The 14,386-nt window shown below is 41.3% G+C and overlaps 1 protein-coding gene across 2 annotated transcripts; it reads left to right on the top strand.

The window, feature by feature from the left end:
* LOC148351119 (uncharacterized) lies at positions 1 to 7,578 on the top strand. Of its 2 annotated transcripts, none has more exons than XM_088320178.1 (2): positions 1 to 244; positions 5,792 to 7,578. In XM_088320178.1, exons 1-2 carry the CDS (start codon positions 121 to 123, stop codon positions 6,853 to 6,855), a joined length of 1,188 nt encoding a protein of 395 aa, XP_088176304.1. In that variant the 5' UTR covers positions 1 to 120; the 3' UTR covers positions 6,856 to 7,578. The 2 variants fall into 2 exon arrangements, with proteins under 2 accessions (XP_088176304.1, XP_088176305.1); XM_088320179.1 differs by lacking the exon at positions 1 to 244 and adding an exon at positions 4,067 to 4,534.
* The last annotated feature ends 6,808 nt before the right edge of the window (positions 7,579 to 14,386 follow it).

The following is a 14,386-nucleotide window of genomic DNA, read 5'->3' as shown; positions in this document are numbered from 1 at the left end:
TGACCTCGCAAGTCGCCCCGAGGTGGTGTCTGGCCGCGTCGCGTTCTGCTCCAGCCGTGTGGAAAATCTCCATTTAACTTGGCAAAATATATTCAATTAATTGCTTCAGACGTGGCGAATATGTGTACAAGAGGGAAACGAACGATCAAAAATGAGCTTCGGGGAGCGCAAGAAGAAACCGAGCGAGAAGATCGACGGCTAGACGAAGCTAACAAGCAGCTCCGAGTTGTGCTGAACACATCAGGTTTGTCACTTTACTTTTAAGAACAATTTATGTTCAGCTACTAAAGTCCATCCCACGATATGTGTTTCTAGTCTATTTCATATTCTTGATGCAGCTGTCAGGCGCGGAAGAGGTATATAAAACAGGTTGGCGTCGAGACAAAATCAAATTTAGGCTCCTCTTGTGGCCAAAACCTGATTTTACCTTGCAAATGTATGAACTCTAACAGAAACCCAATGATTAACAAGAACCATCCATTAACTTCTACTTACCCATGGTCGGGTCGCAGGGGCCTCGGTAAGGAAGCTCAGACCTCCCTATTCCCACCCAGCTCATCCGACGGTATTTCATGGCGTTCCAAGGCCAGCCTCGAGACATAGTCTCTCCTGCGTGTCCTGGGTCGTTGCAGGGCCCCCTGCCTGTGGGACACGCCCAGAGATCCTCCCATGGTCAGCGTCCAGAGGGCATCTTTATCACATGTCAGAGCCATCTTGTTTTTCAGTCACCCACAGTTCATGACCATAATGGTAGGAACGTAGATCAACCGGTAAATCGAGAGCTTCGCTTTTCGGCTCAGCTGGGGCAGGGTCTGTCTGACTGCAGGGGCTACACCAAACCGTCTGCCGTTCTCCCGTTCCATTTTGCCCTCGTTCTCGAACAAGACGTGGGGGGATCCCATCTCCAACCCAGAAAGAGCATGCAACCCATTCCAGCATTGAACCATGGTCTCGTACTTGACGGTGCTTTTAATTCTGTCTGCGGACTGCTCCAGTAAGGGCTGAAGATCACATCAGCTTGAGGAAGCCAACAGCACCAGATGGCCTCGAAAAAGCAGCAATGCTGAAACCCCCAAACCGGACCCTTTCAATGCCAAGGGTGTGTCTAGTAATTCTGTCCTTAAGAATAATAAACAGAATCTATGACAAAGGGCAGCCTTGTTGGAGTCCAACTGCCACAGGAAACTAATCCGATTTACTGCGGCCATGCGACCAAAATAAGTTACAAAAATATATAAACCTTTTTACAGATATTACTTTAATGGCCTTCTGGTTGTGGTAAAACTTATGGACAAAATGTCTTGTTTTACTTCACATTGAGAGGTGATGAAAAAGATCTTTCCTCCCGTAAGTTTGCAATTGTGAATGTATAATTTCGCTATTATGACAATAAGATTGAACCATTCGCAAAACCTCTTCCTTCAACAAAGTAAGCAGTCTTTCCCTTATCGTGAGCTTTCTTGACGTGTGGCTACAGGATTTGTCTATTTCTTTCTGTCCTTTCGCATAAAGTCTCTTGGGAAAGGAAGACATTTGGTCTGAAGGTAGTTGTTGTTTTTGGCTGCTGTCCAATACCTCCTCCCCAAGTCCGTGCTGGACAAATCTCAGTCTCCTCGGGGTCTCTGGTTATCTTTTCAAAGCAGTCCCACCTTGTCTACCACATCGATTGCAGGAGGTGGCATGTTTTTCTCCTTCGGCCGAACAACAGAGCGCCGACGACCTGGGCCAAGACCACCTCTGTCTTGTCATCTGGCAATCTTTGGAGCCATATGTTTGATCTGCGAGGTAGCGTTCAAGTTCGCTGATCCTTTTAGTTTTCCAAACAGAAACTTCATTTATTTTCACTGTATTTCCCATCTCGTTCAGTATGTTGACTGACCTCGAGTGCTTGGAATTTTTGGGAGAAGTGTAAGTTCTTGACATTGTTGCCACAACAGGTTTGCTTACAAATGTAGGATGGGGTTAGGTGGGTGATCGCTGCAATGCCTTCTGCCGCAGCCCCTCCTCCCCAGGTCTTGCAAGCACGAAGGATGCGATGCGATTACACACACAAAAGCACAGCATCATGTCTGTGTGTTGGAAAACGCACTGGGACCAGCTGATGCCGGCGGTTGTATGGTAGCGTATGGTAATTCTTGTAATTTGCGTTTCTGTCATCTCAGGAAAGGTGTTTGATCGAAAGACACCTTTTACATCGAATTTCTAGTTCATTTAGTAGCTCATATTTAGAGATACTACGCTCAAGTGTTGGGCATGTTACTTTAAAAAAGTAATAAGTTATCGCTTCGCACTACATGTCCCAAAAAGTAACTGAGTTAGTAACTCAATCACTTTATAGTAAAAGTAACTAGTTACCAGAAAAAGTTTCCGTTACTTTAACCCCTTATCGTTCCTGTAAAACTCGCCTTAAGTCCCAATCCAAGACGTACAAAGTAAATTGAATGCTGTTCCAGAACCGTTTGGAGAATATGGACGGTTGTCATCTCATTAAATGTTAGACTTTGAAGTTTTGTCCAAAACTGAAATAATTTCTGCAAGTGCTATTAACATTAAGTTATCTGAGTTGGAATACACAGAAATAGCAGGAAAATATGTGTCGAAATAAACGGATTACAACAAGGAATATCCAACAATGCAGAAATGTTTTTGGCCAGACTTCTTCTAAATCTGTCGACATGATGGTGTGTTTCGGAGTAAATATTTTACACTGATGGATTCACTTGACGGTCTTGGATGTAATAACTCCATGTTTGCGGACATTCAACTCATTTGATGACTGCCAGGGGACGTAATTGGTGAGCTACGCCGGCTATACAGTTATCAGGTATCTGGTTTCAGATTGATTGTGTTGTTTTTGTGTACCTTTCGAATGGTCATCATATCTTGAATCCCAAAAGTTAAAGCTTTCCAATGATATGTGGCATGATGTATTTTAGTTACTGTTGACATCGTACAGACACATATATATTTTTTTTATCAACAGTCTGGCGGTGGGCTGTCAGAATGTTAATGGGTTAAAAATAAGTTGTATATCATAGAACTTGACATTTTCTGAGCAAATACTTTTGGCCGGAGTTTACCTGATGAGATAGAAATTCTAAATATTTTTATAGAACCGCTTTGTTTGTCCTCGGCTTACTTTCGAGTTTCAAAGGGCTCTTCACGTTGTTTTTGTTGCTTTAATCCCCTCAATACCAATTAATATGTAACATTATGCACGGAATGACTTGAAAAGGTTGAAAAATAAAGAAAAAAACTCATTCAAGGAAAAAAAGAAAAAATACAATAACATAAGGAAAAAGAGATAAAATAAAAAAATATTTTTCCCTATTTTATTTAAACATTAACATTAAAACTATAATCAAAATATTTATAAATCTAAAACCAAAAGATAAAATACAGAACAATTTTAACCTTCTTTATGCTCAACAAATTTAGAGTCAACAATTCGGAATCCCTCCAAAAATGCATACTGACCATTTAGAAAGATAAAAAAGGGCCTCGGAAGAAACCAGCTTTTGATTGGCGAGCAGATGGCTCCCTTTGTTCACTTCCAAGAGCTAATAGAATGATTTTACGCGTAAACGACACGAGTCGGGGTGTTGCCCAAAATAGGGCTCAGATTTTTCGCAACTTGGCCCTGGCATTTTCTTTTGGCCCATTAGTAAATTCTATATCTGTCATTTCTATATGATATATGTCGCTATTTTGAATGGCGACATAATTTGAAACGTGACGTATCACCAAAGTGGCGCTGCCGCGAGCAGGAGCCTTTCCTGCTGCTCCGTGTTATTTCACACTTTTTGCTATTTATTGTTTTAGGTGTCTGCTTCTATCTTCGGTGTTTTTCGTCTCGTTTGACACCTACAATTTGGATTACTTTCTATCCTATCGTTATGGGTTTTAACGTACAAAAATGTGTTTATTCGAGGAATCGACTCCTTGCCCTGAAGAATTCTCGTGCCGGCGTGATGAGGGTGCCCTATCGTGGATGCAGAGCTGAAGCTAATGCTAAGCGGCTAGCGGCGTCATAAGTCTTCAGTACCGTCCGTAGTCATGGTAAATGTGAACTCTCTACCAAATAAGACCGCCGAACTGGCTGTGCTGGTGAAAAACATCAAAGCGTACAGGGAGTGCAGTTTGCTGTGTTTTACGGAAACGTGGCCCACGTCTAGCATCCCGGGTGCAAATGTGGAGCTACCCGGCTTCAGCGCTGTTAGACAAAGACACGAAAGCCTGCGGGAACCGGACAGGAAGTGTACTGGCTATCTACGTGAACACGAGGTGGTGTATCCCTGGGCACAAAGATTTCCATCTGCTGCATTGACGTCAAACTTTTGGACTAGCGTGTGACATCCACTCCGCTGTGGCTAAACTACAACAAAGCACCCCGAGGGCATCCTGTTAATCTGTTAATACACAACGAAGGAGACTGCTGGAAGTGTGAATTTCCCTACGCGGATGAATAAAGTATCTATCCATCTAAACGACTCTAAGGAGAGCGGAAAAAGCGGGCCATTGAAAACGACGTCAGGTGTGCCAAGGGGGGGGCGCCAAAGTAATGCATTGCTTTTTGCCGTCAGTAACGGTAACGGTGGAAAAAATAATTAGATTACCCTGTTACTGAAAAAGTAATGGCGTTTTTTTGTAACTGCATTATTCCCAACACTGAACACTGTATACAAGGGCTGCACGATTAACCGAAATCGAATCTGTATCGCGATGTGACGTAGTGCGATGGTGTAACTGCAAAACACAGTTTTTCTTCAAGGATTCCTTGTTCCAGTTAGTAATTTGAGTGATGGAGTGTTTGGCCTAGCAGGATTGGCGCATTTTGTGGTTTAACACTGACGGCCAATAAGAAAGCAGGTTTTAATGGCACCAATCAATAAAGGCAAGGCAATGTTTGCAAGACTAGTGTGCATGACTTTGACTGAGCTGCTGCAAGCGCTCAGTCAAGCAGCCAGGCGCACGACTGGCCATCAAAACGAACGTGACAGCCCGTAATTTTACCAGGTCATTACATTGAAAATAAATTCATCAATTAAATTGGACTCTGAGGGAAGTCAGAAGAGCGCAAAGAAAAGCTGATCACCAGCCGGTGCTCCCTGGACTTTGATTGCGTCCGGGAATTGACTGAGGCGGCATCAGAAGGAAAAGCTAACGGCTAGGCTAAAAGCTCTTTAGCCACCACTGCCGAATGTGGCTAATCAAAAACGCCAGATCGTTTTGGAACTACTACACGTGGAAAAATGCTACAATTGTGTCTCTCTTATTTTAATCATCACGAAGACATTGCAGAGGTCGCAGGGACCCCCGACTCTAGCATGTAGCTTCCCAGCCTCTTAATCGTTCTTATACACGGAAAGGAATAACCCTCCAATTTTGTTGTCCTTTTGTATAATGTAATTGAAGACCACTTATTACACGGCAATTCTGTTTTTATTCGTAAATCTATAGTTGATATTTTGTTACAGTCGTATACTCTCAGTCTCTAAGTACGTCATCTTAAGTTACGTTTACATGTCACTCTTTATGTTCTCCCGGGGAAATAAACCTAGCACAGAAAATGCACTTGTCTTTTAAAATCAAAAATCGCATCAAAATTGCAATTTAGTTCTTAAAAATCGCAATTAAGGTTTTTTGGAAAATTGTGTAGCCCTGCCGTATACGTTATATGGGAACAGAAAAAGAGAAACACAAATATAATAAACATAGGGATGTTTTACCTGTTAAATATTATTTTTGGTTGATGGGAATTTTACTAAACCACTTGTCGTGTTTCCCATAGACATCTGTGAAGAGTATCATCTTCCTTGGCAACTGGAACCTGGCATTAAAAAGGAGGAGAATTTGGATCCTGTACATGTTAAAGAGGAGGAGAGAGTGGAGCTTTTTCAACATAAAGAGGAGGAACAATTCACAGATTTGCCTGTGACTGAGGCCTGTTTAACCTCCATAGAACAAGGACAACATAAAAAGAAAACCAGGAAAAAGCCTCCAAGCAGCAGGTCCCGTCAACACATGACAACAGATGATGGTGACATGTCTAACTCCGCGCGCATTAATGGTGACAAGTTGTCGGAAGGTGCTGTATGCTCTCAGTGTGGGAAAACCTTTCAGTTCAAGTATCAGTTAGAACGCCATATGATAGTCCACACTGGTGAGAAACCTTTTGCCTGTTCTGTTTGCGGTGAAAGATTCCGTCGGAAAGGAAACTTAAAAAGCCACATAGAGACCCACACTGGTGAGAAACCTTTTGTCTGCTCAATTTGTGGTCTACATTTTACTCGGAGTACGAGTTTAAAAAAACATATAAGAATCCACACTGGTGAAAAACCGTTTGCCTGCTTAGTTTGTGGTAAAAAATTCAATGAAAAAGGAAACTTAAAAAACCATACTCGAACACACACTGGTGAAAAACCCTTTCCCTGCTCAATTTGTGGTCAAAAATTCGCTGAGGGCAAGAGCTTAATAAATCATGCAAGAATCCACACTGGTGAGAAACCTTTTTCATGCTCAATTTGTGGTCTAAAATTCAATCGTAAAGGACACTTGAAAAGCCACACAACCACCCACACGAGCGAAAAACCATTCGCCTGCTTACATTGTGGTAAAGAATTTAGCAGGAAAACATATTTGGAAAGACACATAACAACCCACACGAGCGAAAAACCTTTCGCCTGCTTAAAGTGCGGTAAAGAATTTAGCCGTAAAACATATTTGGAAAGACACACAAGAACTCACACTGGTGAAAATACTTCTTGTTCAGTTTGTGGTCAAAAGTTCTCAAGTCGGGTGAAAGCTCAGTTTCATAAGTGTGGTGGTGAAATTGGCAGTGATCACTCTGCTTGATATCACGGGTGCTTTTGAATGCACGAATCATGTACTTCTGACATTAGTGATTGGTCTAATCTTTATTTTAGAATTGGTGTTATCTTTTTTATGTATAATTATATAAGATTAAATAATGAATTATCTTTTTTATGTATAATTATAGAAGATTTAATAATGAATAGTAATATATATGGTATTCTGTTTTGAGTTGATTTAGTCAAGATGACCTCTTACAGAATTTATATTACATTTGGTTCTGATTGAATCAACATACGTTATACTTATTTTTACTTGTATTCAAACATCTTGGCTTAGTTTGGATTTCTTGATGTTGTATCACACATAGGCATATCTATGACTGGACCTTCTTTGAAGATTGTTTGGTCGACAAAATTTATTGTTAACCAAATTTGGCTCACTGATTCAACAACTACATTTACATATTACCAATAATCGGAATGTCAGAAATTTATATATTGTATTTGTTTACCTCCTGCCGTGTGTACAGCATGTGTTCCTTTTTTTGCCTTCGCCCTGTTTTTGATAGGTGTTTGTGACTTTTCTTTTGTTTTTTGCCCTGTGTCTTGCAATTGGAATAATATTGTCCAGATATTTCCCTGTTCGCGTCGGGCTCCCGAAGGCTTCCAGTTTTGTCTGGTCCAGGTTAGCCCCGTTAGCAGTCGGCAAGCCAGCTAGCCTGCCATGATCATTTGGTATATTTAAGACTGGAATCGTGTTTCTTGTCTTTTGTTATTAGTTCCCGGTTAGCTTGGCTGCTTACGGCATGATTTCGATCGACCAGCCTCCTGTTTTTTTCTGTCGATCAGTCCTGGCGATTCCTCTTTAGCAACCAGCAAGCCGTGTTTGTTACAGTGGCCAATTTTTGTTGTTTGCTTCCTGTTCTTCTGGCTGCTTACTGTATGCTTCTGGTTGGCCAGCCTCCCGTTTTTCCGCATATCGGTCCCAGGTAGCCCTTTTTTGCAGCCGGCTAGCTGGCCGTGTCCTGGCTGGTTTAGCCCCTGTTAGCTCTCTTCACGAAAACTACCAAAACTTGGCTTAAAACATTCTCAACTTTTTTGACGAATTAACATTTGTATACATAAATACAGATATGTAACGTTTTATATATTATATATACTTGTAGGTCAATACATCTTTGTTTTATGTAACGCCGAGGGGTAGCTTAAAATATTGTCCATCTTGCTGCTACGGGTTCCCACAAAAACCTTGTGAAAGCACGGTCAAAAAATTGAGAAGAAAATGGTGCCGTTTGGTCAATGAGACTCCATAGTTTCTATACTTCCTTGTGCTTTGTCGCCACTGGAGTTTGTTGGACTAGTCTCTGATGGGTATGACGCGGCATACAAGAAGTAGGTGGAGATGCTGACGAGGTGGTGTTGGGAAAATAAACGAATCCTGAACACCTTAAAATTCAAGGTAGTCATACTTGACTTCAGGAGGTCAAGCACAGACCTAGCTCCACTTATCACAAATGGAGACTGTGTGGGGATAGACAACACTTCCCTCACAACCTCTCCTGGTCCACCAACACCAGAGCAGTGGTGGGGAAGGCCCAGCAGCGACTCCACTTCCCTAGTGTCCTCGGGAGGAATAACCTGGATCAGTCCTTCCACAAAGCCACAGTGGAGAGTATTCTGGCACTCGGCATCACAGTTTGGTATGCTGAGAACACAGCAGCAGACAAAGTAATCAATACAGCCCGGAAGCTCATTTGCTTTTCTCTGCCCAGTCTGGAGGACATTGCCAGCTGGCGATACCCGGCAGAGCTATCAACATTATAAAGGACTCTTCTCACCCTGGCAACCACCTCTTTGACCTCTTGCCTTCTGGTAGGCTTTACAAGTACTGTATTAAATACATGAATAATTAAATGTGTCTAATAAATGACTTGAATTGTGTGACCAAGGTTTGTTTACAATGCATGCTTGTTTTTATTTTTGTGCAATTGTTGCAAAGGTAAGCTCGGCATTTAGGCTTCATGCTGAGTTTTTCTGTTTTTTTCTATTTGTAAATGATAAAATATTTTATCAAGCCATTCAAAAACTGAAAGTGTTTCCTTTCATTTTTGGAAAATTACATGGTGTGTGAAAAAAGCGTCCAAAAGACTAAACTCATTTAAGAAAAAAACTAAATTGAAGTTCAACTGCTGGTGGATTTCCTAAACTCCAACCTTGAATACTTGAATAGCAATAGCAACATTGACATGTATACTGCTGTTATCCATCCATCCATTATCTGCACCGCTTATCCTCCCAGCTATCTTCGGGCAGTGGACAAGGGACACCCCGAGCTGGTTGCCAGCCAGTCGCAGGGCACACGGGGAGAACATGCAAACTCCACACAGGAAGGCTTGATCCCATGACCTCAGAACTGTGCTGCACACGCGCGAAGCACTGCGCCGCCGGGTTGCCTACATTTTATATATATGTATATATATATATATATATTAGTGTTGGGTAAGTTACTTTAAAAATGTAATCCATTACAGTTACAAGTTACCTTGTATGAAATGTAATTGTGTAACTTTTTAATTACTTTTAATAAGTAATGTAACTAGTGACTTTTGGATTATTCTAAGGTTTAAAATAATGAATGTTCAGCTGGCTGCGAGATCTCAAAGCTCAAGCGTCTCAAAACGCCCACGTCAGGTGACAATGCCACTAGAAACACAATCCAACAGCTGTCAAAAGGTGAATAGGGTTGTCACCACACTACTTCAGTAATAAATAACCAATTTATTACAAAATAGTGTGTAAAGTACTACTAATGTGAAAATGTAAATAAATGCTATAAATCAATTTTGATTGTTTTGAGAAAAATTACAATTGTTTACCCAGACCAATATATTTTGCATTTAATTTATATAGTTCAAAATAATTTTGAGTTCTGTCTGAACATTATTAGCAATAATTGACAAATCAGACAACAACCAGGTTAAACTCTCAGTTTAGGCTTATTTAATACCTTCTCAGTACACCTACTACTACCAATTCATTTTCATATACGAGATGAACAAATTAAAATAACTAATAAAATTACTCAACATGGGTATTAACGGCCTGACAAGTCGATTCATTTACCCAGTGAATGTACGATCTGCTGAAATGACATGAATATGAGCAATCTTACCTGAAGCTGTTTTTTTTTTTTTTTTTTCCAAGTTCGAGGTGGAGTCCTTCGACGTTGACAGGATGTGAACTTTTGGCAGGCACGATTTGCACTGCATCATGATGTACTTAATCTTTTCTTGAGGATGAATTTAGACTTCAGCCTCTACCCTGTAAATGCATTTTTCTCCATGTGTTCTTCTGCTAGCACTGCCAGCAGAGAAGTAATTGTTGCTACTGTCGTCATTACGTAAAAGCGCAGATAGCAAATAGTAATAACAATCATGAAATAATGACGATGAAAAGATAAGAAAAAATGCAAGCCACAACAATATGAACTAATAAATGAATAAAAACAGTAATTACATTAATAAAAGGGGCCACCTCGCACAAATTGTAATCATGTTAAGTAGCCCCCATGCTCACGGAATGTAACTAATCTGAATACTTCTTTTTTTGCTTGTACTATTAATGGATTTCAGTTAGTCTTATTTTGTATTCTTTCACCGTAACGCCATTACTCCCCAACCCTGTATATATGCAGTACGTCACAAAAGTGAGTACAGCCCTCACCATGTTTTATTGAATAACACCGCATTGACACAATAAAAGGTAGTCCGTGTAAAGCTTAAATAGCAGTGTAAATTTATGTTTATCCTTAAAAAAACTCAAAATATAGCCATAGTGGCTAAACCCCTGGTAACAAAAGTGAGTACACCCCTAAGTACAAGTTCCTGAAGTTTAATATTTTGTGTGGCCACCATGATTTTGTAGAACCACTTTAATCCTCCTGGCTATGGATTTAACCAGAGCCTCACAAATTGACGCTGGAATGCTCTTCCACTCCTCCACGACAACATGACAGAACTGGGGGATAGTCAAGATATTGTGCTTCTCCACCTTCCGCTTGAGGATGCCCCAAAGATGTTCTATTGGATTTAGATCTGCAGATGTGCTTGGCCAGTACATTCCATTTCCCATTAGCCCCTTTAGAAAAGCCTTGGTCATCTTACAAGTGTATATGGCAGGGGTGGCGAACAAGTTTGACTCAAAGAGCCAAAAATTTTAACTGTGAGAGTCAAACAGCCACACCATGCACTGCCTGGACAGACAGATTCACTCAAACACACACAATTAAAAAACAAATATTATTTCCCATAACACACTCCTCTCATTACAATACAACAAGTATTGTTCTTGTGTTGATTTCAAGGAAAGTGTCCACCCTCAATACACTCATCAAATGCACCTTAGCCAGAGTCAACACAGCAACTACCCTGGAGGTCACATACCCCCTCCACACACAGGCACCTCTCTCTCATCTCATCACACACACACACTCACACACACTCCTTCTCACTATCTAATTCTCTTCTCTCTGACACACACAACTACTGAACACACTTCAGATGCACACATGTAACCTGTAAAATGTAAATAAATGGAATATTAAAATATTCACACAAACATGTTTTTTTCCAAACTACACGAGGGCAAAATAAAAATGTCACGTGAAAAAATGGTTCAAAGAAATTGTATTTGAAGTGAAACACAAAAAACATTTGAATGCATGAGCAAATGTTGGGATTTTTTTATCATCAAATTTTGATACTAAATAAAAAACAAACAATAACACATTTTAAATTAATATTGCTGGAGTGATGGGATGATATTCTCAGTGTGATTTCTGGCATCTCTTGTTTCCGGTAATCCTCTGTAAATCAGGTTTGTAGTCAGTTGTAGCCACATGGAGCAGTTCCTTTACGTAATTGTCAGTCAAAACGGACCGATGCTTTGATTTCACGTGTTTCAAGGTAGAAAACAGGGACTTCAGATTCAGATATACTTTATTGTCCTTCGTGTACATGTGTATATGGAACGAAATGTCGATACATCTGACCTGCACGGTTTCCTTGAGCGTCAGCCGGGATAGATAAGTTTACTTTGTCTTCGTCAGAATTTTAGCGCAGCAGTTCGTCATCTCGCGGTTCGATGTTAGTCCCAGTTTTATGTCCAGAGAGCGAACGTTGGAGAGGAAAATGGATGGGAGAGGCGTTTTGAAGGGTTTAGCCTTTAGCCTAGCGGTTAGCCCAGCCCGACAACCTCGCTTCCTCCTCCGGTCACACCGCTCTCTTGCCACTCTGCTTCGCTGCTTTGTAGGCCGCTGGGTCTTGTTGACGTAGCAGTCTGAGGCTAAGTAAACACACAAGTCGAAGACTGGGTTTTATGACCGAAGTGTAAAAAACTGTAGCGAGCCGATGTAGCCGCAGCCGAACAGGGGCGCCGCCATGATGACTTGCAGACATATGTTGACGAGAACATTGACAGCAGCTCTTATTACAAGTGGGTATTTTTCAGTTGGGACAGTTCTCCAAAACGTAACAGGGCCTTCTTTCAAAAGAGATTTCAGTCCGTGATCTTCGCGTAGCTCAATCAACTTTAGTTCAGTAGCTGCCTCATTAGTGACAAGCGGGGATTTCAGGCAGTCAGTTTCTGCATTAAAAGGATCAATGAGGAAAGCGATCTATGGTCGTTTCTGCTGCAGGTCCTCAAACCGTGAAGTAAAGTTCCTGTGCAGATTCACAAGCAGTGTCACATACTGCGCTGTATTCATTTTAACGGCAGTCTTCTGCTGTGCGCTACGCAAAGAAGGAAAGTGGGATAAATTGCTGTTTTTAATGTGCACTCTGAAATCCTTCAACTTGTTGATAAAAGCAAATACACTTTGTGCCAGATCAGGAAGAGTTTTTAATTACCCCTGGAGATTCAGGTTTAGTTTATCCAAGTGTTAAAGCATTTCCACTAAAAAACCCAAATCCATAAGCCAGTTGGGGTCTGAAATCAAGGGATAAGTTTTGGTTTTTTCTGCCATAAACAATGTTACTGCTTCCAAAAGTTCCAAAAATCACAAAACCATTTTACCTCTTGAGAGTCATCTCACAGCGCAGTGCAGAGGCAGGTCACCAAGTCTGCGGCAAGTTCAGCAATGAGATTTTTGAACTGCCGGTGATTGAGAGCGTGCGTACGGATGTAGTTCACAATTCAGCGTTTTGAACACGAGTTGCTCCCGGTGGAAGATGCAATGGAAATTCCAAAATTCGGGGAATGTGTCATCGCTCTTCCATAGGCCCATTAGACCGTTCACAATACCAATCATCGATGGTGCTCTGTCCGCGGCTATTGCGGAAAGTTTCAGTCATTGCTTCTTTTACGTCAATGCCGCGAGTTCCGTCTTTTAAGGGCACAATATTGAGAAGCTCTTCTCTAACCACGCAGTCCTCAAAAACCATCCGCACAAATATTGCCAACCGTGGCGTGTCCTGTCTGTCACATGACTCCAATGCAACACTAAAATGAGCACACGTGTTCAGGACTTCGTGTAGATCAGATTCAAGCGCTTTGTTTGTGTCTGATATTCTGGCTTCAACTGTGTGTCGTGACAGCTGTAGATCAGTAATGGAATCTTTGAGTTTTTTATGTTATGGAGCCAGAGTTTCAATTAAATCCACAAAACACTGTTTCAAAAACTTGCCTTCGCTGTTTTTTTTTTTTAGCACGGGCAATGTTCCACGCCACTTTATAAGAGGCAAGTGTCACAGTTTCTCCATGCTTAATCAATCGCTAAAACATTTGGGACTGTCTTTTTACCCAGCTTTTCAAGGTGCTCAATTTTTGCTTGCGTAGTTCAGTACCTTTGGGGAATTCTGTGTCAATATTAGCATGGGCTGTGCTGATATGACGTTGAAGATTTGAAGTCTTGAAATGGGATATCGTTGTACTGCATAATAAACAGAGTGATTTGCCATTCCGTTCAACAAAAAAGTAAGCATCTTCTCATTCTTCCTGAAATGCCCTGTGTTCATCTTCATATTTCCGTTTCACTTTGCATTTTGCCATTTTGACCATGAGGGTAACAGTCTGCACGCTCATGAAATGTTTACTTAATTTCCCGGCATTAGACGTAACCTATGCAGGTGATTGGCAGTCAGTTATGTGTCCGGAGCAGCATAAAAACAACAAATCTGCCGAATTAATTTCAAAATATTATTTATCATTAACTGATGGATTCAAGTGTGTTTTAAGAGGGGGAAAAAACTAAACAGGAAACGAGGCAAAAAGCCACAGTATATAGAAAATATGATGTGGCTAAGAGCCGCATTCTCAATGGCCAAGAGCCGCATGCGGCTCTTGAGCGGCGTGTTCTCCACCCCTGGTATATGAGGTCGCTGTCAGGCTGGAACATTGCCCTGCGACCCAGTTCCTGGAGGGAGGGAATCATTCTCTGCTCTGGTATTCCACAGTGCGTTTTTGAGTTTGTGTTTCTCTTCATGAAATGCAACTCTTCAGTTCCAGTGATTCCCCTTGACTTTAGGCACGACACAAACATGTTTGTACTCCTCACCTGGTTGCCGCCATGCATG

This window comes from Urocampus carinirostris, chromosome 16, assembly GCF_059441175.1.
Source record: "Urocampus carinirostris isolate Australia breed hairy pipefish chromosome 16, RoL_Ucar_1.0, whole genome shotgun sequence".
Taxonomy (NCBI): domain Eukaryota; kingdom Metazoa; phylum Chordata; class Actinopteri; order Syngnathiformes; family Syngnathidae; genus Urocampus; species Urocampus carinirostris.
This window is presented reverse-complemented; position numbering and strand designations above follow the sequence as displayed.

Coding starts and splice junctions, on each gene's coding strand:
- LOC148351119 (XM_088320178.1), top strand. CDS start 121: ATGTGTACAAGAGGGAAACGAACGATCAAAAATGAGCTTCGGGGAGCG. Junction 245..5,791: donor AGTTGTGCTGAACACATCAG/GTTTGTCACTTT, acceptor TGTTTCCCATAG/ACATCTGTGAAGAGTATCAT.